The following is a 24,374-nucleotide window of genomic DNA, read 5'->3' as shown; positions in this document are numbered from 1 at the left end:
CCCTCCCCCGGCGGCCAGAGCGCCGGGGGCAAGGCCGCGAGCCCCGGTGGGGGCTCGGCTCTCCCGCCCCTCCCCCGGCGGCCAGAGCGCCGGGGGCAGGGCGGCGAGAGGGCGGCAAGCCCCGGCTGGGGCTCGGCTCGGCTCGGCTCTCCCCCCGGCGGCCAGAGCGCCGCGCCGCCCCCCTCCAGGTGCCGCCCCAAGCACCAGCTTGGGTGCTTGGTGCCTGGAGCCGGCCCTGGGGGCCATGTTGTAAAATCCTAGACAGCACTTTGAAAATGTAGGAATCACATAGGTGAGGTAGAAGAACAGACACAAATGCGTCAAATTTATTTATTGTACTAGTAATTTTTCTTACATTCGGAATGATTCTTTTTTTTTGTGTGGCCATTTTTGGGAAAGTGAATGTGCTTCCATTGCTATTCTCAAATCCAATGTTTGCAAAAATAGATGGATATACTAAATTATGTCCCAGATAAGGTTTCTCCATATTGTTTCGATGATTGAAAGAAAAAATGTCACTGTTGGGCTCGCTTGCCAGAAGAGAATTTTTTGAAATTGTCAACAGATCCTAGAATCAATACCATGTTTTTGGCAGAACAGCTATACTGGCAACACTGCTCTATCTGTGGTTTTAAAAGCAACTTTTAATATGTTCTTCCATCTGGTTCAGACACAGAATACTGGCTAGAGATCTGTGCAGGGGGGAAAAAAAAGGTTACAGACACTTTTTTTTTTTTTTTTTGGCAGCAAGGTAAACAGCACAGTGAAAAAAGGAAACAACAACACTGTCAAAAGTGCTTCTTTTAATATCTCATTTCTGCCCTGGTGTCTAGTAAAAGGGCAGGCGGTACCTGCACAGCAGACTGAACTAGGACCCAGAATGTTACAGAAAACATTATAAAGTAAAAAAAAGATCCTGAAATACCTTGAAGCAAAGGACATGATGATGTCTGTATAAAGATAAAATGTGCATCAACCAAACCCGGATCATCAAAAATTTGGATAATCTGGAGAGCGGGAAAGTGTGAGGCTGCAGAGCCATCTAGCAGCCACAGGAGCGATCGCCTACTTTTGGACCTGTGTGCGCTGGTTGTTTGGTTAATATGGACAGCCAGATAATGAAGGGTCGGATAAATGGGGTTCTACTGTATAGTTTTATTGTTAGTATTATTAATTCTTTGTATTACAGTTGCATCTAGGAACTCCAGCCAAGACTGGGGCCCATTGTTCTAGGCACTGTACAAATAAACAGTGAGAGACAATCTTTACCTTGAAGAACTTACAGTCTAAATAGATAAGACAGATCAAGGGTGGGAAAGGAAACTGGCCCAGAGACTTGACATGAGGACTCAAAAAAATCACAGCAGGTCAGTGACAGAACCAATAATAGAACCCATGTCTCCTGAGTCTGAGTTAATACCCTGCCCATTGGACCACGCTGCCTCTTCTAGTATTTTTTGTTACTTTTCATTCAAGATGCCGCAAGCAGCATTATACTGGGAAGATTTGTAGTTGATTTTGAATAGATCCCTTTATAGTGCAGCTATTAAGTTACTGGTATTAGTGAGACTGCAAAATATTATGTTTTGACTCTAAAAATGTAGCTAGTAGTAGTAGTGATGTTGAGAACTTAATGTGTTCCTTCCTGTAGCAACAAAGAAGAGCCAGCTAGCTGGTAGGCATCCAAGACCAAAGGCGATTTGTATGATTTCTAACACACTGTCAATGTACTTTGCCTACATATATGAACAGGAGAAAAGATGGGAGTAGAATAGCCTCACAAGAAAAAAGTATAATCCATTTTCTTCCTTCCCAGTGTATTCTCTTTTATTCCACAAAAGCCCTTCAGAATTTTGCCTGTCTTATCTGCATCCTGGGATGAATATGCTGCAATGTACTACCTGGGTGATGTGCTGAAGTCTTTCTGTCCAGATGTCAATCTTTTTCGACACATAATTCTGATCACCCTGATGGCCAAGAACAGCAGTGACAGCGTGTACAGTAATGGGAGAGAAGAGAAGAAAATAACTAACATTCTTTCCCTCCCATGAAGAACATCTTGGGGGATGTGTGTGAGTGAGGAAGGAAGGGGGCCCCTTTGTTGGCATGAATATAACTCAAAAAGCCAACTGCAGGCAGGATCATTTACAAATGCTGCCAGTAATGTCTCATTTATACAAATACTTCATAATGATCAGATGAAGGATACATTACCAGCCTCAGGAAAAGCATAATAAGGTCTCGTTTTCTTTTTCCACCCTCTCTCCTTCCCCCACATATTACCACAATGTCACAAACTGTCTGATTCCTGTATTAAAATACTCCTGGTGGGGTCTGATACCTAGCTTGTCTGGGACTGATTGCTTCTTTTGGCAGTTTCTAACTGATCAGGGTTTTTTGGGGGGGTTGGTTTCACTTTATGTTCTAAAACTTTTTGTTAGCCTTTTTTTCCCCCAGTTAGTTTGGGATCCAGAGGAGGAATGATGTAGCAGCTTTGCACATAAGAGCAAAACTGAAAATAATTTGTTTTAAACCACATACTGTACTGGTCTGGACTGACTCCAGGTGCTCAAATATAACTGTTTTCTTCCTTCATTTCTCCACTTCAATAATTTTTAAATCAAGATGGTGTGGTCTCTTTTAGGCTTTAGGGCTATATCCACAAAAGGACTTAGGCGCTTAACTGCCACTTTAGTGGCAAAGTCCAAAATTTAGACCCTCAAAACCTCTGCCCAGCTGCTGTGGGAACTTAATTTTCCACTGGTAAAGTCTCTGCTGCTAATTCTGTGCGAATTTAAGTTTCCACTGGTAAAGTTACCATGGCGCAAAAACTTCTGTCAATGGGCACACACAAAAGTGCCTAAGTCCTGATTCCCCTGAGCTGCTTGGCACCTAAGCTCTGGTAGGTTTCTCAAACTAGGTGTCGTCTCCTCCCCCGCACCACTAGTGGGTTCAAGTCCCTGCTCCAAATCAAGTGGGGATTTGAATCTGGATCTCCCTTAACCTGCCCTAACAACTGGGCTATTGTGTATAAGGGGCCAGGGGGGCACCAGCACCTTTTCCTGCATTTTTTTCATGAGGAAGGGCTGACCTGGTTTAGGCACCTAACTCCAGGAGGGTTCATGGCTGTCAATCCTGAACAGAGTCTGGGCCAGAGTAAGGCACCAAAGTCCCTTTGAGGGTTGGAGCTTAGAATTGTATAAATGAGACATGCCTCTTCTCGGCATTTCGTATTGGTTAGTTTAAGCAGTTCCCCATTCAGCTTGCTGGCTTCTGTGAATCCTATTTTTAGGTGCCTATCTCATCCTATGCATTATATAGGGAGTCTGGGCACCTAACTCAGGCCGTGAATTCCACTGGGTGGCAGGGTGCCTAAATGTTGGGCATTACAAGATTGTGCCTAAAGTCCCTTTGTGGATTTAGCCCTAAGTATTACATTGGATAAGATGTTACCTAGTACTCTCTGGAAGACAGATTTAAGATGTCTACAAAATTTGACAGTCAAATGGAGGGATCTGAGCAGCCTTTATAATCTGATAAGATTACAATTGCCAGCTGTGAGAACAATAGTTTGACAACTAGTGATTTTCCAGTCAGAAGGTCAAGAGAGTCCCATCAGTCTGGAATATGACCAATTTCACTGGGTATTTCTGCAAACCTGTAAAAGGACATGTACCAGAGTGGATAAAGGTAGAGGTATATCCGAAGGTCCTGATCTTACTCAAATTATATCAGTTTTACATCTCCCATGATTTCAGTGGTGCAGGATCAGACTTGAAGTGATTATAGTTAGAGAGTGTGTAGGGTGGGAATAGTGGAGGGGGGAATGAGAGAATCTACTAGAAGCTGTTATGAATAAGTCAAATATTCATTAAAAGATAAAATATATAGTCATCTGAGCCTTGCTACTTTGAGCAGAAAAACGTGCAGTGCTTAAGAATATCAACCAATTATAACTTTTGCTTAGGAAATACTGAGGTCATGTTTTTGTGCCTAGTGAACCTGGAAGTGTTGTCAGAAGAAAAAACATTAAACTCGAGGATGAAAATTCATCAATGAAACTTCCTGAGAAGGGAAACAGGAACGAACAACTTGGAGAAGAATTTGGACTCTGACGCGCTGGATGAGTGATTTTGCTTTGATGTAGCTAGGATGACAAAGTATCAATTTATGGCTTGATAGATTTCACTGGAAGTTTATCATCAGCTCCCTATGAGCTATCTGACAGCAATAGGTAGGGTGCAGCTGGCACCATAAAGAGGTGTGTCACCCAGCTGAGCCCTTAATCAACAACACTGTTGAAAATTTAGTGTTTCATCTTGACCAGATGTTTTTAATATAGCTTTGGTTTGTGTATTGCGGCACTATTCTCACCTTAGTAACGAGCTATCCGACTTTTATTGCCAACAAGCTACAAAGTACTCCTCCTCTCCAGTTCCAGCCTCTAACCCTTGATATGAGTGATTTCTTCTGGGAATAGGTAGGAGAACTGATATTTATCAACACTGATACAATCCTTAGACACTTGGGCAGCTCTGAAGTTTCTGGGATTTTTGTTTTTTGAATAGGTCCACGGTTACTATTCTAATTGTTGATAGATAACTGGAGATATTTTAAAATCTAAATAAACAAAGTGCATAGAAACAATTTAAAAAGTCTATCCAAGGCTCTAGACACCTTAACATCACAATAAATCCCAGCAGCATTATAGAATCACTTTACAGAAGTGACTCCCTTTCACACTTACAGAAACTCCTTTCTACCCCCTTCATCATTATGGGAAGCATGCTCTCAGCCCTCTCCAAAAACCCAGTCGAACAGATGGCTTTTACACCATGCCTAAAAGATCACCAAATTTGGGCTATTTTGGACTAAGGGTGGAAGCAAGCTCCAGAGTCTCAGGGCCTTCACAGAGAGCGACCTGCCATCCATCCCATCTCTTACATAATGAGGGGGGATTCAGGTCCTCCCTACTGACTGCAGCTGTGGCAGTATGGAATGAGGAGAGAGGTGACTCCTCAGGTAGATCAGTTCTAAGCCATTTAGGCTTTTATTGTTCATAACTAATAACTTGGACTCCACTTGGAGATCAGTAATTCACCCTACTGTTTGTGAAGACAGATTTCTTAAAGCTGACAAACACAATTGCCAATAAAGAATAATCTAAATGTACCTGATATCTGAGAGCCCTCTCTCAGATCTTACCATTTCATGCAATGCCACATACCTGGCAAAATCTTCTACTGTACTGGGGCATGAGTGTTCAGGACAGCATCAGTTTTTCTCCCTAATATGCTGTGATAGGCACGGTGCAGCTGAGATTAGATTTCTGCCCCAACAATTTATGCTTGGGGAAACCGATTAACCAATTACTGCTTCCTGCGATGGCTCCCATTCCAATTTCATTTTATTCATCTAAAAGAAACAACTTTTACTTTTTGGCATCATCATATTAATAATGAATGTGTGAAGCGGGAGTCTAATTTTATTAAGCATCTTGTTTTATTTTTAAAAAACATGTCTTGTTATTTTAACTTTGGCCGGGAGGTCATGATGGCTCCCTGGAGCTAACCAATTAATAATCATTGTCAACTGCATTTTACATTTTAATTTTGGCTTTGTTCGACTAGCCTCGACTCTTCCCTGCAGCTAGGAAGCTACTCTCCACTATATTTTCAATGTTTGGGTTTTGGCTGAGAAGTCTTCACACTTCCCAGGAGCCAGAGAGAATTGTTCATTCTTTAAAAGTTTGTCTCATATTTTGTGACAAAAAGATATGAAATCATGCACAAATCCCATTGTGTTTCTCTCATGTCAAGAGCAAAACTAATTTGAGTGGAGAAAGGTGGGTAGGGGATAAAAGGTGTGTGCTAGAATAAATAGAAAACAATCTGGTCTACAATACCTGACCTGTGAAAAACCTTCACGACCAAAGGTGTGGAGGGCCTGTAGTGTATCAGCTCTGGAGACTAAGATGTAACAGTTGTGCTCCGTGGATCTTGAATAGGCATCATAAATAAAAACCCGAATGAGATCTCATGTGAATAAAATTGGACTGATCTATAAAATCTAGCATCAAGGAATAATAACCAATAGCTAGGATATTTTGGTAGGTTTTGCATATGACACCAATCTGTAATGTTAACTGACTTAAAGCATTTTCCTGAGTTATAGTGATGATAATAATGCACTGATAATAATGCTTGTTATCTTGGAGAAGGGTATTCCAGTCAGTTTTATTACTCTGTTTTTATAGTGACTTGAAAAAAGGAAAGTATTCTATGTTTTCTTCATGTTGTATGACTAGACACAGGTGATCCTATGAGGTGCTCAGCACCCACAACTTCAATGGGAATTGAGGTGCCCAGTAACTTGCAGGATCAGTCCTAATCTAGGTTGGCCTCATGCTGCATATTTCTTCTGTTTCTGCACCTCTCTATGAGATCTTGCAAGTTTAATAACGGTCTTTTCACTTTTTCAATTAAAAAAAAATCATTTGGCACACCAGAGCTGGATCCTGGGTCTTCCACCTCCCATCTGAGTGCTCTAACTACCACCCTCCAGAGTCATCTTCACGCTTGCTTTCTCTCTCTGGTCCACTGAGTCTTTCATTAAATACCCACAGTGGAACGGTTTCAACAGAAAAGACTGAGAGCGCCCCACATCAGAATATCTCAAAGTCCAGTGGCTAGGGCACTCATTTGAGAGGTGGCAGATCCCTGTTGCAGGTGCAGGGGAGACTTGAACCAGGGGTCTCCCACATCCCAGGAAAGTACCCTAACCACTTAGCTAAAAATTATGAGGGAGGGCCTCCTCTCCCTCTGACCCCTCCCCATTTTGTGTACTCTGAGCTACAGGGGAGGTCTGAGAATGCATACCGAATCGGGCATTGAAGGAAGCTAGCTGGAGGAATGCCTATCTTCCTCCAGTTCATACACCGCTCTGGGGCTTAGGCGTGGGGCTGCAGCACGAATGTGCAGAGGGAACGTTGAAAAAATTCAGGCAATGAGCGATTTTAGGGCTATGTAGCAGCTGAGCAGGATTTTTGTGAATCCTAGAGGTGCCTAATTCTGGGATTTAGGCTTCTAAAGTGGCAGTTAGGCACCTACGTCTTTTGTGACTTTACCCTTATTGGACAGTATATAAAGCAGGTGGAATATGGAAGTCAACTAGCAAACGTATCTAATGACTACATTCAATATACTGTAATAAATTGCCAAGAAAATTCATTTATGCCAAATTATATTTTGCTGGAAATGAGAGTCATTAAGAAAGGATGCATTCAATTTTTGGAATTAAGTTTGAAAATTAAGCAGTTTCTTGACAGGAAAGAGAATTAGGCAGAGAAACGAACTATTTTGGTCAAAGTATTTCTGGGTTTAACACCTGTAATGTATTTCCCCCCATCTGAGGAAGCACTTACTGCAGATGGTCAACCTCACTGTTAATACATTTTTACAACCATTATATTTTATCTGAGAAGACTTATGATGAGCTTTAAAGATCTTACTGAAGTGAAAAAAAATACAAGTAAACTAGGGCTTGAAAAATTCCATTCACCAGCAGTGAATGGGAAGCCTTCCTTGGCAAGCATGGAGGCTTTAAAGTAAACTCCTTTATAATTATGAAGATAATCCTGCAAACATGAACTAATGTAGTACTGTTTTACCTAATCTGCACACAGACCACTCCAGTGCTTCTGCTCCTGCTCATAGATTTGCCAAGCAGCAAAAAAGTGAAATTAACAAGATTCTGGTCAGTTTCACTATACTACTTAGAACCCTGTAAGCAACATTGAAACTTTTCAAGTCAGGTTAATTTTACAAGGTTGTTGCTGTAAAAAGCTATGGAAGGTTTTATGGAAAAGCACCATTACTATGTCTTGATGAAGAAGGAGGACATTATTATTAAAAATAGTAACAGAAATCCACTTAATGGAGGGTAGTTGGCTGTATTATAATTTTCACAGTTGATTCTGGACTCAATAGATGTCATATCCAAGGGACTTAAGATTTTGTGTTAATGATACTATTAAATATAGTATTTTCCCCAAAGAGAATGTTTGAACCAAAAGATTGTGTAAATATTTTGACAGCTTTGCTTCACACAGACATAAGGGTAGGAGTGCAGGGAGGCGGGGGGTGGGTTTCAAAGTAAATCGCTCTGCAGCTTTTACTGAAATATGCTTTGAGATTTGTAGTTGTGACCCTCCATAAAATAAATCAAAGTTCCAGAGAGGAGCAGGAATTGATTACAAACTGTAAAGCAGGATTAAAGTTTCTTATTCTATTTCTCCCTTTTTGTAAATTGAATGACCATTTATGATTATGGAGATTACAGGAAGAAGTCTCTTGCTTGAGCCATAAACTAAATAGAATGATGGGCAGATTTAACAAGATGCAAACAGCTACTGATTCTGACAGCAACTTAACAGGGGCAAGTGCAACAGCCTCTGCAGCTTTTCCCTTTCTTTCTTAAGACATACATTAGGGTTAAGCAAATGGTTCAGTGAGCTAATCCAAACCTGCTCCAGACAAAAGGTAGATTGGTTTTATCTAAAAGAATATTAATGACTGTATCTTAAAAGGTTTGTTTCAGATAAACATCCACAAGTCTGACTGCTTCTCTGAACCTCATATGAATGAGATGAACCCCTGAAGCCCACAAAATTTGACTGGAAAATCTCACAACAGGTGAGGTTCTGATGCTTCTTTCTTCTGACTGGGTTGGAAACATCACAGAACAATTGCAAGATCTCAGAACTTCTGCTTCCTGTCCCAGCTAGAACCCAGAAGCTCACAGACTCATAATTAGAAAATGCTGGGGGGGGCGGCGGGGAATGGGGAAGGGAGACACGTGTGTGCGTTTGAGGGAGTTAATTCCATATTTCAGATAATTCTCTTTCGCTTGCTTCTGGAAATGAGCAAAGGTTTGGTTGTATTCTTTGGAGGTGGGGAGGAATTCTTATTTTCTCTCTAAACTAATTCAGCACTAGTCATATTATTCATTATTCTTTTACCAGTATTATCATAGCTTAAAGTAGATGCAGTTGCCCAAGACTGCAGACCTGGTCCCCAAAAATACAGAGCTATGAGATGGGTCAGTCATTTGTCAGGGGGCAGTTACAGAGTAACCATCTTCACCTTCAGCACTTTCTCTTTTCTTTTCAGGACACGATGCTACTAAAAATAGGACTGTAATTCTCACATGTGTGTCTATTTCAAGTTGGAAATTTATCTAATGAGTTCAATCAGGTTTCTCTTCTGACATTTTAACTCTTAACATCCAAAATACTTGACATGTGCCTAATTGAAACACCATATAGAAAGAGAGAGGACAACCTGTTAGGATAGAGATGGCTGGGATTTTTGATTATATGATTTTGGCTACCTGGAAGTCCTCATCAGTGTCCAGAATGCTATAGGTGTGGTTGAGGTAATTCATGGGATCCTTGATAAAAATAGATATCTGACAATAGCACAGAACTGCTTACAGTTGTTACTTTTGGCTTCAAGTTTTCCAACGAAGCAGTAACTAATAATAGGGGGGGGGGGGACAAAACAAAAACACCAATTTGTTGGATTTAGTTTTTGTCTGATAGCAAATTTCCCTTCAGATAAAGAGACTGACTGAATTAGCCTCAGCATCAGGATTTATATACACACCTGTTGAAATAACAAATTTAAGATCCTAGGAAGTTTGGGGAGGTATATTCAATTTCACCTGTCAACAGCAGGTCAAACCAAATGGCATTAAGTTCAAAATAACCTTGCTGGCTGGATAAGTGGCAAGAGAGGCCAGTTCACCAGGTACTTAACATTGAGAATCCTGGATTAAATTAGATCAGCTGGAGCAGAAAGCTCATTTGCTCAGCACCAGAGAAAAAGGTCAGGAAAAGGTCTAAATTTTGATAGCACTGGTTCCTTACAAAGCTCACAGTGAAACTCAAAGAGACTTGGTGGATTTACATAATTACTCAGATTTTTTTCTCACTGGGGTTTTGTAGGATGGAGCCCATGATGTTTTGTTTATTTTTTAGTACGTCACAATACAAAAATGAAACTAATTAAAAAGAAAATTAAAAGGTTCCCATGCATCACAAAAGTTCACGATATTGATCCCAAAGATGTAATTGACACAAACGTAACACGATACCAGGGCCAGTGTCATTGCTAGATCTGTATCAATGCAGATTTTCGTGCAGGTGCTGGGCAGTGGAAAATCCAGTAGGAGTTGAGGCTTTGGCAGCACAGAGTAGCTGCCACCTCTGTTGGGCTGGAGAGGAGCATGAAGGGGCCTGCACAGCTCCCAAAGTGAGCGGTGCTGGATAGGAAGGTGGTGTAGCCTGGACAGCGAAGGGAAAGTGCTGGTTTTGCCCAGGTTCTGAGACGCTTCGCCAGGTTTGAGAGCCGGGGCTCCAGCTCAAGTGGAAACATCTACATTGTTATGTTTTATCATAGAATCATAGGACTGGAAGGGACCTCAAGAGATCATCTAGTCCAGGGGTTCTCAACCTTTTTCTTTCTGCGGCCCCCCCAACATGCTATAAAAACTCCATGGCCCACCTGTGCTACAACTAGTTTTCTGCATATAAAAGCCAGGGCCAGCATTAGGGGTTAGCAAGCAGGGCAATTGCCTTGGGCCCCATGCCACAGGGTCGCTGCGAAGCTAACTTTCTTTGGCTTCGGCTTCTGCCCCAAGTGACAGGGCTCAGGGCCCCAGGCTTCATCCCCATGCAGTGCGGCTTTGGCTTTTTGCCCTGGGCCCCAGAGAGTCTAATGCTGGCCATGCCTGGAGGATCCCCTGAAACCTGCTCACGGCCCCCCGGGGGCCCCAGACCCCTGGTTGAGAACCATTGATCTAGTCTAGTCCCCTGCATTCGTGGCAGGACTATTATCTAGACCATCCCTGACAGATGTTTGTCCAACCTGCTCTTAAAAATCTCCAATGATGGAAATTCCACAACCTGCCTAGACAATTTATTCCAGTGCTTAACTACCCTGACAGTTAGGAAGTTTTTCCTAATGTCCAACCTAAACCGCTCTTTCTGCAATTTAAGCCCGTTGCTTCTTGTCCTATCCTCAGAGGTTAAGGAGAACAATTTTTCTCCCTCCTCCTTGTAGCAACCTTTTATGTACTTGAAAACTATTATCATGTCCCTTTCAGTCTTCTCTTCTCCAGAATAAACAAACCCAATTTTTTCAATCTTTCCTCACAGGTCATGTTTTCTAGATCTTTAATAATTTTTGTTGCTCTTCTCTGGACTTTCTCCAATTTATCCACATCTTTCCTGAAATTGCCACCCAGAACTGGACACAATACTCCAGTTAAGGCCGTATCAGTGCAGAGTAGAGCAGAAGAATTACTTCTCGTATCTTGCTTACAACTCCTGCTAATACATCACAAAATATCTGTTTTTTGAAATAGCGTTACACTGTTGACTCCTGTTTAGCTTGCGATCCATTATGACCCGCAGATCCCTTTCCGCAGTATTCCTTCCTAGGCAATCATTTTCCATTTTGTGTGTGCGCAACTGACCGTTCCTTCCTAAGTGAAGTAGTTTGCATTTGTCCTTATTGAATTTCATCCTTTTTATTTCAGACCATTTCTCCAGTTTGTCCAGATCATTTTGAATTTTAATCCTATCCTCCAAAGCACTTGCAACCCCTCCCAGCTCGGTATCGTCTGCAAACTTTTTAAGTGTACTCTCTATCAGGGCCGGCGCAACCCATTAGGCAACCTAGGCAGTCGCCTAGGGCGCTACAATTTGGGGGGCGGCGACTGCGGCGGTATTTCGGTGGTGGGACCTTCCGCTGCCTCTGTGGGGGGCGGCATTTCGGAGCAGGACCTTCCGCCGCCTAGGGCGGCATAAAAGCTGGTGGCGCTCCTGCTCTCTATGCCATTATCTAAATCATTGATGAAGATACTGAACAGAACCAGACCCAGAACTGATCCCTGCGAGACCCCACTCATTATGCCCTTCCAGCTTGACTGTGAACCACTGATAACTACTCTCTGGGAATGATTTTTCCAACCAGTTCTGCACCCACTTTACAGTAGCGCCATGTAGGCTGCATTTCCCTAGTTTATGAGACAGTCATGTAAGACAGTATCAAAAGCCTTACTAAAGTCAAAATATACCACATCTACTGTTCTCTCTTCCCCCCCTCACCCCGCTCCCATCCACAACGCTTGTCCCCATAGTGAGAGCCTGAGTCAGTTGACCAGGACTCTGACATTTGCTGCAGCTTTTTTTTTTTTTTTGTGTGTGCTGTCTAGCTGTACCCTGAGTGGCAGCTTGTGGATTAAAGCATCTGGCCCTCCCTCTTGGTGAATCCTCCTGAGGCACAGCCTGAACTATTGATTCACTGCCAGTGTAGTTAGGGGTGGACAAAGAAACAAGATATACACATGCCATGAGCCCAAAAAACAAGGAGTGTAGATGTTAATGTGTCTGTAGCACTGCAGCAAAACATGTTATACTACAAATGGAAAGAGCAGCTACTCCATCATGTAGTTACTAATCCTTCTAAAACAACAGTTGTACAACAGCTGCACAATATTCCTGCAGCAGGACATTTTGAGGTTAGGAAAACACTGGCGTGGGTCCAAAAGCAGTTCATTGTGTCAGCTGCCACCAAGACACAGAAAACGGAATCCAAGTGCAGTGCCTACATCTATAGGGATAGAAAATAAACAAGTGGTTTGCAGTTTAACATCTTGATGAAATGGGAAAAAGCTGTGTGCTACTCCCTACCACGACAGGAGTGTAAGATGACATTCATCTGGTCCTCAATGTACAGTTTTGAAAATCAGATTAAGAGGAGAAGACTATCATCCAACAAGCTATATATATTAATGTGTAAACCCATCTCTGATTACTTCAAGCCAGGACTGTACGTGACTACTAGAGCCACATTGAAATGGGAAGTAATTACTGTTCAAACAGCCAAGGGGTTGAGGTAATATCTTTTATTGGACCAATTTCTTCAGTTGGTGAAAGAGACAAGCTTTCGAGCTTACACAGAGCTCTTATTCAAGTCTGAACTGTGTAAGCTCAAAAATGTGTCCCTTTCACCAACAGAATTGGTCCAATAAAAGATATTATCTCACCCACCTTGTCTCTCTCATATCCTGGGACCAACACGGCTACAACAACATTACAAACAAGTCTGAATAACACAGAGTGTAAAAAATTATTATGCTCAAGGTTGGTAAGTCCATGGGAAATATTGTCATTACCATGAGAATGAATAATGTTAAAGAAACCTAGGGGTTATAGTGGACAGCAAATTAAACATGCGCTTGCAATGTGATGTGGCTACAAAAAAGATCAATTCAATTTTGCCCCACATAAGCAAAACATCACAGCATGGAACCAGGAGATAATATAGACTTATAGTCTCTCCATGGGTGTCAGATAGGGTGACCAGACAGCAAATGTGAAAAATCGGGGGGCGGGGGGAGTAATAGGAGCCTATATAAGAAAAAGATCCCAAAATTGGGACTGTCCCTATAAAATCGGGACATCTGGTCACCCTAGCGTCGGATATTATAGGCCAGCGGAGGCTAAGCCTCCCCTAACCCAGGCCATGGCCCTGCCCATACTCTGCCCTGAGGCCCTGCCCTCACTCACCCTCTCCCCCAAAGCTGGCGGGGGCTCAGCTCAGGATGGTGGCCTGGAGCACAGGGTTCGGCCGGTTGCGGTCAGGGACGGGTTAAGCCAGCCTGGAGGTCGGGCCAGTGCTCGGGGCCAGTCAGTGGCCCTGGGCTTGGGCCAGCCACTGTGGCTGGGGTGGACTGGTTGGAGACCTGAGGCTTGGAGTGGTTTGGCCAGGGCAAAGAAGTAGCAGATGGGTCCTGAGATGGAGAGTTGCAGCAGGTTTCTGGCATTAGGCAGCACTGTAGGTGCAAGTCTCTGAAGTCAGGATAGAAGCAAAAAGTGGCCTGTCTAAACTTAAAATGGTTACTGCCTCATAGCAGTATAGAATGTGAATTTATCACCTATCTGGCAGTGTCCATTTAAGGTATCTGGGAATAGTCCTGATTTTATCATCTGATTTGATGAATTTGACCAAATGGCCAGAATCATGTCTGACTAAATTACAATTTTTGAAGGGAATCCCCAATCAGTTCCTAATTACAACAGTTTTTTGCTTCTCTTAAATCAGTTGAAAGCATTTTTTTCCAGGGGTTTATTCACATTCCATTTTAGCTAATGAACTAACTGTGACACAGTCTGATCAACTCTTGAGCAATCTTTACGCAATTCAGGATAACACATGGGCTTCTACATACATAGTATTTCCCTCTCTTGTCCAGTAGGAAGTGTGCAATGAGACTTTGCTGTTCTATGTGTTAGAGTCAACATCAATCCAAAGATGTCACAAATTCCCCAGCCTTCCAAATGTTACATAATTCAGTAACTGCATTCTGGGGACATAAGCAAAAGTCACCACTCATTTGGAAAAGAAATCTGGATATAGAGATATGTTTAAGAGTTTGCTCAAGCCTTCTTGAACCTTAGATGAAGCTGTGTAGTTTATGGAGTGGCTGGGAATTTATGGAATCTTTATGACACACTCTGGTTTATACACTGGCTACCATCGTACGTTTAAAACTTTATTATTTATGCCTAAAACTGCATGATTCTTTAGGATTGTATTGTAGGTCCTATTTATTTTGACAGCTACTAGTACACTCAGGGCCTGGAATTTCGAATTCTGCATAAACCATTTTCTTGCTATTATTCTAAGGAAGAAAACCTATCCCAAAGTTTTAATAACATTTGCATTGGAGTCTGAACACAGCTTTGTTTTGAACTTAATTTTCATGACATCCCTATTATAGATTACTAGATTTTAATGCCAGAAGACACCATTATGGAAGTCTGACCTCGAGCATAACATGGGTCATAGATGGCCCATTCCTGCATTAAGCCCATAACTTCTAGTTGAGCTAGAGCAAAACCATCTTTTAGAAAGACATCCAAGTTTCATTTAAAGTAGAAAACAATTTAAATTTTATTACACAAAATACTAAGATATAGTAAAAATAAATTTGCTGCTGTTTCCACAATCAGAGCATTACTTTATCTGTACCAAAGTCTAATATGAATTATACCACCAATTAAAAAAGAATCTAAATATGCTTTAATTTGGTTTAACTGCAATCCTAAAAAAAATAACAAAAAAAAAGTTGAGTTAAAGGTTCTTCTTCAGAGGTGCTTCAGAACAGAGAGTAATCTCACTCCGTTCTTTTCTATCTCTGGAGAGAGGGCCAGTGAAACAAGGTCACCGGTTGCTTTCCCCCTCAACCCTACTCTGTTTGCGGAGAATACCCGCACTGATGTCTTCCCTAAACAAATTTGCTGTATCCTGAGAAAGGGAGGGAGCAGACTGGATGTTAAATTTCTGTCAAACCCAAATTACTCTTTGGGCTCTGGAGGGAAATATCTATCTGTATGTTTAGAGTTCCAAAGCATCTACTACCCTCATATCTAAAGTCCTAATACTAGATATTAAGCTAGATAATACTGGCCTCCTCTAGAAGCTCTCTAGGAGTCTGGTGGTAGGAGCCTGGTAACAAATGCCAACGTGTCTTCTGAAAAGCAGAGTTATTTTGAGCTGAAACAAGTTTGGCACAACTATTAACAGGCTTGGCCAAGGGTTAGGACACCTTTGATTCTGCTGACAGAGCTAATGCCTTTGGTTAGCAAGGACTCTAGTTCTAGTGCTGATTGCAGTACTATTGGAATTGACCAACAGTGTCCATCAGATCAGGGACAGTGTTACTAGAATTACAAAATTTCTCCACTCAAACTGAAAATCACAAAAGCTGCATTTTTACTTTTGTGGTTTTGGATATGCCCTGTTTCTCTGATATTTCTTTTAAAAATGCTTTATAGTTCTCTAGATACACTCTAAATCACTCTGTTGGCCAGGTGCCATAGAAAAACGTGTGATTCGCAGAGGAAGATAAAATCTATAAGGGTACAGAGATGATCCTCCCCAGGAAAGTGTTTTGACACTAGATGTTATTTGGTGCAACATGGAGCATTTTAAAGCAGAGGGGGAAAGCACTTCCAAAGTACTTTTTAGGAGTAGCTGATAAATGACATCCCAGGCAGGGATTGTTCATAGCTATATCCAGTTAGGGAGATTAACTCATCTCCTTTTCAATTCAGATGTGTATATGGAATCAATCTTGGCATCCCACTTGTTTTGGTTATATCTGAGTGATCACTGCATGGTTTCCATGGGCGCTGGATGAGGCCATGTGTGCAGATCCATATAACACCATCTTCCTAAATCAGGCACAATAGAAAGAACAGCTCTAGCACCAAGTGAGTTGCCAAGACAAAGCAAGTTCTGCCAGACATTTTAGTGCCATGGCAAATCAACCAGGTTATCAATATCTCTCATTAGCACTCCCATGAGTCGCAACATCCTTTTCTTGCAGCCAAGTAGCACTCAGAAAGGTGCAAATTTCCCCCCAACTTTGAAAGCGTCTAAGAAATTAAAAGAAAGAATCTCTAAATTCAGCCTTAAAACTGAATCCTCACTGATCACTATAAATGAAGAGCAGCCGCATTAACAGGATGGCTTTTGAAACTAAGATCTGATCCATGTTACCAAATGAACACTATAACCCTCTGTTCTTTGCACCCTTTTATATAATCTGGCATATTTTCTAGTCTATCTTCCTATCCTTCGGTTTTCTTCTGTTCCCCATACATCCTTCATCTGTTTCTCTACCTACACTATTTTCTCCTTTCCCTTTCCATGTTCTTATAATCTCTCCACCTCCCCTCTGCGTCCACATTCTTTCCCCTCCACACTCCCTCAAATCTCTTTCCTGGTTTCCCTTTGATGAGGAATTGGTACTTGCAGATTATACACACGCTGGGATCTTCAAATTGAAGAAACCAAGTTGGAAGGAGCTGCCAAAGGTGACGTGAAATGAGATAATCATGGGGAAGCGCGGGTTTCTTCTCCCCCTTTCTTCTTTTCACTGGCCAAGGGAAGGGGCGATGGAAAACAGTCTTCCATATCTTTAGGAAGGAGACTGGTAGGAAATGGCAGAAGCTTTGGTCTGCCCTCTGCTGGTTGTGTCTGGTCTCACACTAGTGAATAGAAAGCAATTCAAAGCTTCTGGTCTGCGACTGGGGCTTGTAAACCCAACCAGGGGGCCAGCCCATGAAACAAATACCTGGGTTTACTCAAAGTCCAGTTTTGGCATATGGTTTGCTAGCTGACACTAGCTTATGACTTTTCCTTTGGAACTGATTTATCTTGATACTTGGCCATCGCATAAAACCCCACGTACCTGTATAATTGACATTTTTGGAAGCTAGAAATGGTTTGGTTAACTTTTTAAAAAATGTTCATGCCTCTCTATACTTCCTGATTTCATCCAGAATTAGAAGCAAAAATATCAAAACACCAAAAGAAAGAAAAAAAAAAAAACCACTCTCATGAGCCTTTTACTGCATCTAAAACCAAGAACAGGAAATCTCATGAGAAAGTCTGTTCTTAGATTTACAGACTAATTTCTTGGTCAAACAGGACTAGATATGTTCAGCTGCTGAGCTTTGGGATGCTTTTCCAAACTAAATATTTTGGTGGCTTTCCCATCACTAGCTCATATTATCAATTAATACTAAATATTGACCAACCTTCAAAGCTGTTACCTATTAGGGCAGTAGTACACAGCAATTTTATACCTTATAAGATTCTATGAAAATTAAAAACACAGTTAAAATGAAAAAAATTAAATTTACACAAAATTCAGATACGACAAAGGCCGGAAAATGTTCTGATCATATCTATCTCATGCATTTTTTTTTATTTTTAGACATGATAAACTAAGGATGCAAGCTGAGTCTTACCTTTCAATTTCCAGGCTTTTGTCAGGGCAGCAGTGTGTCACATCTGATATTATTTAAATACAGTGTGTTTTTCTTTTTAATATAACCAAACATTAGGAAACACTGTAATTAAAGTGTTCCTCTTGCTAGTGTGACTTAAATTCCTTCAATTAAAAGGCGGCATTGTCATCTGAAATCATTTTAAAGTGTTTTTGGTCAACTAAGGAGTCTTTTAATGAACATACTTATATTTACAAGGTATTTTCTTTTTGAAATCAGCTGAAAAAATAATCTGCTTTAGAGAATATTAAGGTTCATTTCCTGATGGATTTGTCCCTGTTGGCTCACATGTGATCAATGAAATGACTAATGGATTGTACTTCCTGGGAATCCATCCTGGACAGAACTGATTTTACTTGGCTTGTTCTTCGTCATCTTCCCATTTCATTTTGTGCCCCTTATCTATTTGTGAATGTAGTCACCTATCCTGCTTAGGCCTGCGCTCATGAGGGTGCTGATATGGCCATAGTCTAGGGCTTCCTGCCTTTCATCAGAGCAGATCCTCTGGTGACATAAATCGTGATTTAGACCACCTGAGGATCTAGACCATAATATTTAATATAGTGGCATCTCATCGTAGCATAGGATATCATGTTGCCAGGGCCCAGACTTCTCTAATTCCTCTGCCCCTCATTAGTAACAAACTATAGTTCAATTTCTAGCACACTGTGCCTAGCAGTACAGAACTTTCTGAAGGCAGGCAACCAACAGTGTTAATGCAGGATTGGGGGAGGAAGAGGACAAGCAAAAGCACAGTTATTTCTACCACGGAAAGTCTAGCACTGCTGTGCCATGCTGAGTATTATTTTCAATGCAAGTGTGATTTTTTTTTTTTATCACCGGGAGATAAAGTAACCAATCAACAGTTACTACCTGCCCCACTCTGTGCATGCCTTATTCCCTCTTATAAACATTATCCCTTTGTTAAATCGTCTCACCTAGGAGGATGAGGCATGTCTTGGGGGAGAGAGGATACGCACCATCGAAGAAGGATCTCTAGCTTGCGTGCTGAGTGCTTCCATTTTATTTTCAAATTACCCCATAAAAGTTGCTCCTGAACCAGGGTCTTCTATATAAAGAAGTACTAACAAAACATAAAAACCAACTCTTCTTTCTTTCTTTCTTTCTTTCTTTCTTTCTTTCAGTATCATTTGAAATGGGTTGACCCATCTCTGGTGAGAATATATTATTTATTCTGTCCCATATAGTAGAACAGCTAAACAAAAAGAACTAATAACTCTTGGAATATGTAAACAATCTCCTCTCTCCTAAAAATAATAACTTAAATGTTCCCATGCATCTCTAGCATATAGATCTGTATATGAATCTCTCACTGAAGATTTTCTAATATTTTCCTCTGAATTCCTTAACTTGTCAAAAGAAACTTCACTATAACAACTTGATGTTGATTTCTCTTAGTGAATTCAGAAGCCAGTGTGGTGTTGTGTAATGTTAGGAATATTCTGTAGCTAATGAACTGAAACAACAGTCTCAGCCCTCAGTGAGGACGTGAAGTTCCACTTGTTCCATAGGAGATTCACCCTGTACTCAGACAGTTAGGCTTCCAACCCGTTTAGCAACTATTTTATCTCTGGTAGGTCATATTACCTAGAAGGGTCAAAACAAACCCACAACATTCTCCTTTGTTTATTTCAAATTTCAGACAACTCTTGTATCTGTGCTACTGCCTTGTATTCCAACATATTTCTTTCTTCAGAAGATGAGTGTAGATATTACAAAACACAAGGACTAAAATCCTGGCCCCTATTGAAGTCAGTGGGAGTTTTGACATTGACTTAAATAGGGCCAGGATTTCATTCTAGATGCTCTTGAGGATACAAAACATAGGCATGTTCCTTTGCGACAAATTTAAATTCAAGTTGTTTTGTTGCCCATCTCTAGGGGTTTAGGAAGTTTCCCAAAGGACTAAAGATCAGGCAGATTTTTCTGTAATTTATATTAGTGCAGGATAGCTAACTGGAATTCAAGGTTGGAAACCTACATCGACATGTTTGCTCTGCAGTTCAGCATCTTACGACCTCTTTCTGTTAAGCTTACTAAACACAAGTCAGTGGTTTATGCAATAATCCCCTGGATATCCTACTGCGGTATATATCCACAGGACTCCAACTATTTATTACCTGACCAATCTGTGTATCAGCTGTACTTTGACAGCTTCACAGGTAATTTAGTATTAGGTCAAGTGAAACTCTTGTAGTCAAATTTATTTAACTCCAAAGAAAAAATACTCTCAGAAGGTTTCATAATGTACCATCTAAGTAGGCAAAAATCAACGAAGATAATACTTGAATATTAACCAAAAAACCCACAGCTTGTTCCTTTGCTTTCCAATCCTGAAAACCATTATCTCCATATCCACCACTAATACACACACATTCCAGAGTACAGTTGAAACAGATGGTAGCTAGCTGCCAATCCAACTGCAGTTCAAAACAATGGTGAAGTATCCCAGCTGTTTTCCAGATTGAAAATATTATTGTCATTTTGCTATCACTCCATGATGAAGTTTATGTAACAAAAACGCACGTGTCCCCCAGTCTGGAATGCAATTAATTTCCTCCTGCCCCACTGAGAGTTGTAAGTTGTAAGTAACCATTCAGACTGTCTGAGAATTTCAGTATTAAGCACTACCAGAAATAGAAAACTGGGGCTATTCCAAGTGGTAACCTATTCTTTGTAACATGCAAATTTTCTGGAGTTTTTAGAGGTGCTGTGTAACTTGCAGTTTGGAAAAAAATAAACACTACTTTTCTGTTTATCCATAATGTCTAATTGGCTGAAGCATGCTATGAAAGTTTCACTGCATTTCTTTTTATTGTAAGCACTGACTTTGCTTTATGCTGGAATTTTACATACAAATATGCTAACTATAGTAAATCACTATTTGCAGTCTGAAACCAATCACTTAACTGGTCATGTAATTATAAACCTTTGGTATGCAAATATAAGGCTTTGTACTTTACGAAGTTTAAAACAAAGTTTAGTGCATCTAATTTATAACTTCCAAATGTCATAGATTGCTTTGGGTGAAATTAAGTAATATTGCATGATCTCAAACCATTTAATATAATTTCATTACATAGAGAGTAAAAGCAACTGTGTCTCTTTTAAAACAACAGACTAAATAAATAGAACAAGTTCTCCCAATGCAATCTTTCTAGCGACCTTCGTTAGCAAGATCTCAACAATCTTTGAAAGTGCAGCAATTCTAGGAATATTTATACTTAGACTGTAAGATCTTCAGGGTGGGGACTGCCTTTTTCTTTAGGGTTGCCAACTTTCTAATCGCAACACCCTTGCTCCACCCCATGCCTCCCTTCCCCAAGGTGCTGCCTGTGTCCCATCCCTTCTCTGAGGCCTCACTCACTCCATCCCCCCTCCCTCCGTCGCTTGCTCTCCCCCACCCTCACTCACTTTCACCAGGCTGGGACAGGGGTGCAGGAGGAGGTGCAGGCTCCAGGATGGGGCCAGAAATGAGGGATTCAGGGTGCGGGAGAGGATTCCGGGCTGGGGCAGGGGGTTGGGGTGTAGGAGGGGGTGAGGGCTCTGGCTGGAGGTGTGGGCCAGAAATGAGGGATTCAGGGTGCGGGAGGGGGCTCCGGGCTGGGGCTCCCACTGAGGGTGAGACTGAGGATGAGGGGTTTGGGGTGCAGGAGGGGGCTCAGGACTGGGGCAAGAAGTTGGAATGTGGGAGGGGGTGTGGGGTGTGGGCTCAGGGAGGGAGTCTGGGTGCGGGAGAGGGAACAAGGCTGGGGTGCGGGAGGGGATGTGGGGTGCAGGCTCTGGGAGGGAGTTTGGGTGCGGGAGGGGGCTCAGGGCTGGGGCAGAGGGTTGGGGTGCAGGCTCTGGGAGGGAGTTAGTGTGCGGGAGGGGGTTCTGACCTGGGGTAGGGGGTTGGGGTGCGGGACAGGGTTCGGGGTGCCGGCTCTGGCTGGGCAGTCCTTACCTCAGGTGGCTCCCGGTCGGTGGCGCAGCTGGGCTAACGCAGGCTTCCTGCCTGCCCTGGCTCTGCACAGCTCCCAGAAGCGGCCAGCATGACCGGCTCCTAGGCACAGGGGCTCTGCACACCGCCCGCCCCCACAGGTGCCGCCCCTGCAGCTCCCATTGGCTGTGGTTCCCAGCCAATGGGAGCTGCGGAGCCAGTGCTCACAGTGGGGACAGCGTGCGGATCCTCCCTGGCTATTGCGCGTAGGAGTCGGATATGCTGGCAGCTTCCTGGAGCCGCAGGGAGCCTGCCTTACCCCTGGCTAAGATATTGTCTACAGATTACTTTTCTTAGAGAGCTTTATATAGATTTTAGGGTTCTTACCTAGTTAAATACTCCAGTGCCAACTCAGCTCCTGATGGTTTTTTGGGCTCTTCTTTCTTAGCAGCAATTCCAGCTTCCCGCATCAGTTTTTTTTCTTCCTTCTTACGCTCTTTCTTTAGTTTTCTTTCCAATGTCCTCCTTTCCTCTCCGGTAAGTTCCTCCGCCTCCTCCTCCACCTTTTTTGTTCTCTGAAATAAAATACAAGAATAACTTTAATTGAAGAGCTCATGAAATATTTCATACTAGAAACCTCAGGTTGCTAATTTTACTGTATGCTCTATCAATCTCCTGTACTGTCAAACGCTACTGTCAGGGCCAGCTCCTGGCACCAGCGTAGGAAGCAGGTGCCTGGGGCGGCCAACAGAAAGGAGCGGCACGTCCTGGTCTTCGGCAGCACTTTGGCGGCTGACCAAGCGCTCCGCGTTAGTCTTCGGCGGCAATTTGGCGGCGGGTCCTTCACTCCGCCTCTTCTTCTTTGGCGGCACTTCAGCGGGAGCTCAATCGTTTGGGGTTGGGTTTTTTTTGTTTTTTTGCTGCTTGGGGCGGCAAAAAAGCTGGAGCCAGCCCTGGTTACTGTAAATAATTATACTTTCAGCACCAATCTCCAAACTGAGCAAGTCTTCAGAAGTTTTGTTCTATGTAGGTTTTTATACCGGACTCATTACCATAGTATCTGAGTACTTTAAGTGGCATGATTAACATCTGTCAACTGCTGTTTGTTCTCTCATTCTCTCCCCAAGGTGAGGAGTGTGTGCAGTGAAGTGTTTTGTTTTGGTAGGCTTTTTTAAAATATATATACACATGTTGCTATGCGTTTGTATTAGAGAAGGCAGGGTTGAAGAAATGTGCCTTGCACTGGAGGCGAACGGTGGAGAGGTTTGTGATGATACGGTGGAGAGGTTTGTGATGATCCTTAGCTTCTGTGTTTGGTCTTCATCCTGAAGCTTTAGGTAATCTGGATATCCTGGGCCCAGGGCCACTGACTGCCAAAGACCTTGCACCTTGTGAGTGAAGACCAAGAATTTGAACCTTGTTTGTTTTGTCTTTTTTTCCCATCAGTGTAAAGATTGAGTGGAAAGAGAGAGAGTGTTATATTTCATATACTTTATGTATGACAAATAAATATGTTAGCATGTGATATACTTATGTATTTTGTTATTTGCAATAATTCCATTTTCAGTATGAATAACTGTTCCATCTGCAAATCTAAAGAAACTTCAATTTCCTCTCCCACCCCCAAGATTGGAGTTTCTTAAGGTTTGCAGATGGAACAGCTATTCATACTGAAAATGGAATTATTAGAAGTAACAAAATACTCGCATAAGCATACCACATGCTAACCTATCTATTTGGCAACCATGAAGTGCATGAAATAGAATACATTGTATTAGGCAGGGAGAATCTAGTCTAAATGCACTAAGAGTACACATAGTAAAAATATGTTACGTGGCAAAAGATCAGGTTTGTATAAAAGATTCCAAGAATATTACAAAATTTTTGTCCATGACAAACTTAGAGGCAATAATTCATAGAATCGTAGGACTGGAAGGGACCTGAAGAGGTCATCTAGAGGAAATCGTCAGGTTGAAAAAATCATGTGGGGAAAGGTTTGCATGTGATGAGGTATGGAAGAGGGAAAGTGTGCATATGAGATACTTTAGGGGTCACCAAAATCCTAACACACAGAGGGATCCAAATAACTGAGTGAAGAGGGGAAAAGGAGAAGCTCATTGTTGACATCTGGGGAAGTCTGCACAGAAGTTGAGTGTTTCCTGATGTCTCCTTGTCAGTTCTCCATTCTAGTGGTTCTTAAGCTAGGATACACAAAGGCTTCTCTTATAGCCTCCAAAATCCCCAGGCAAGGAAAACCACAACAAAGACAGGGTCTTAGGATGGGGTGTAGTCTACGTGAAGTTCTCTAGTCACATAAATGATTTGCTGCATGAAACAGAGAACCATTACTCTGTCCTTTACGTTTCAGTTGTGGGAAGAAAGGGCAGAGCCAGCATTCTTGACCAAACTCACTTTCAGAAATGTCATGTCACTGGGAATTTACAAAATGCGCACAAAAGAAACTCTCAAACATTTTGGATGTCTCTCAGAACTCTCTGGCCC

The 24,374-nt window shown here is 42.0% G+C and overlaps 1 protein-coding gene across 1 annotated transcript in view; it reads right to left on the bottom strand.

The window, feature by feature from the left end:
* The window catches only part of CUNH7orf50 (chromosome unknown C7orf50 homolog), a 48,240-nt gene that overhangs the window by 16,006 nt on the left and 7,860 nt on the right, over window positions 1-24,374 (bottom strand). Inside the window, exon 2 of the mRNA XM_029911276.1 lies at window positions 22,260-22,447. Coding sequence (XP_029767136.1) covers window positions 22,260-22,447 — 188 coding nt within the window. The remainder of the gene's footprint in view (window positions 1-22,259; window positions 22,448-24,374) is intronic.

Source organism: Terrapene carolina, unplaced genomic scaffold (genome assembly GCF_002925995.2).
Source record: "Terrapene carolina triunguis isolate 2854851 unplaced genomic scaffold, T_m_triunguis-2.0 Scaffold93, whole genome shotgun sequence".
In the NCBI taxonomy this organism is placed as follows: domain Eukaryota; kingdom Metazoa; phylum Chordata; order Testudines; family Emydidae; genus Terrapene; species Terrapene triunguis.
Note: the sequence above shows the minus strand (reverse complement) of the source record. Positions and strands in the feature narration are given on the sequence as shown.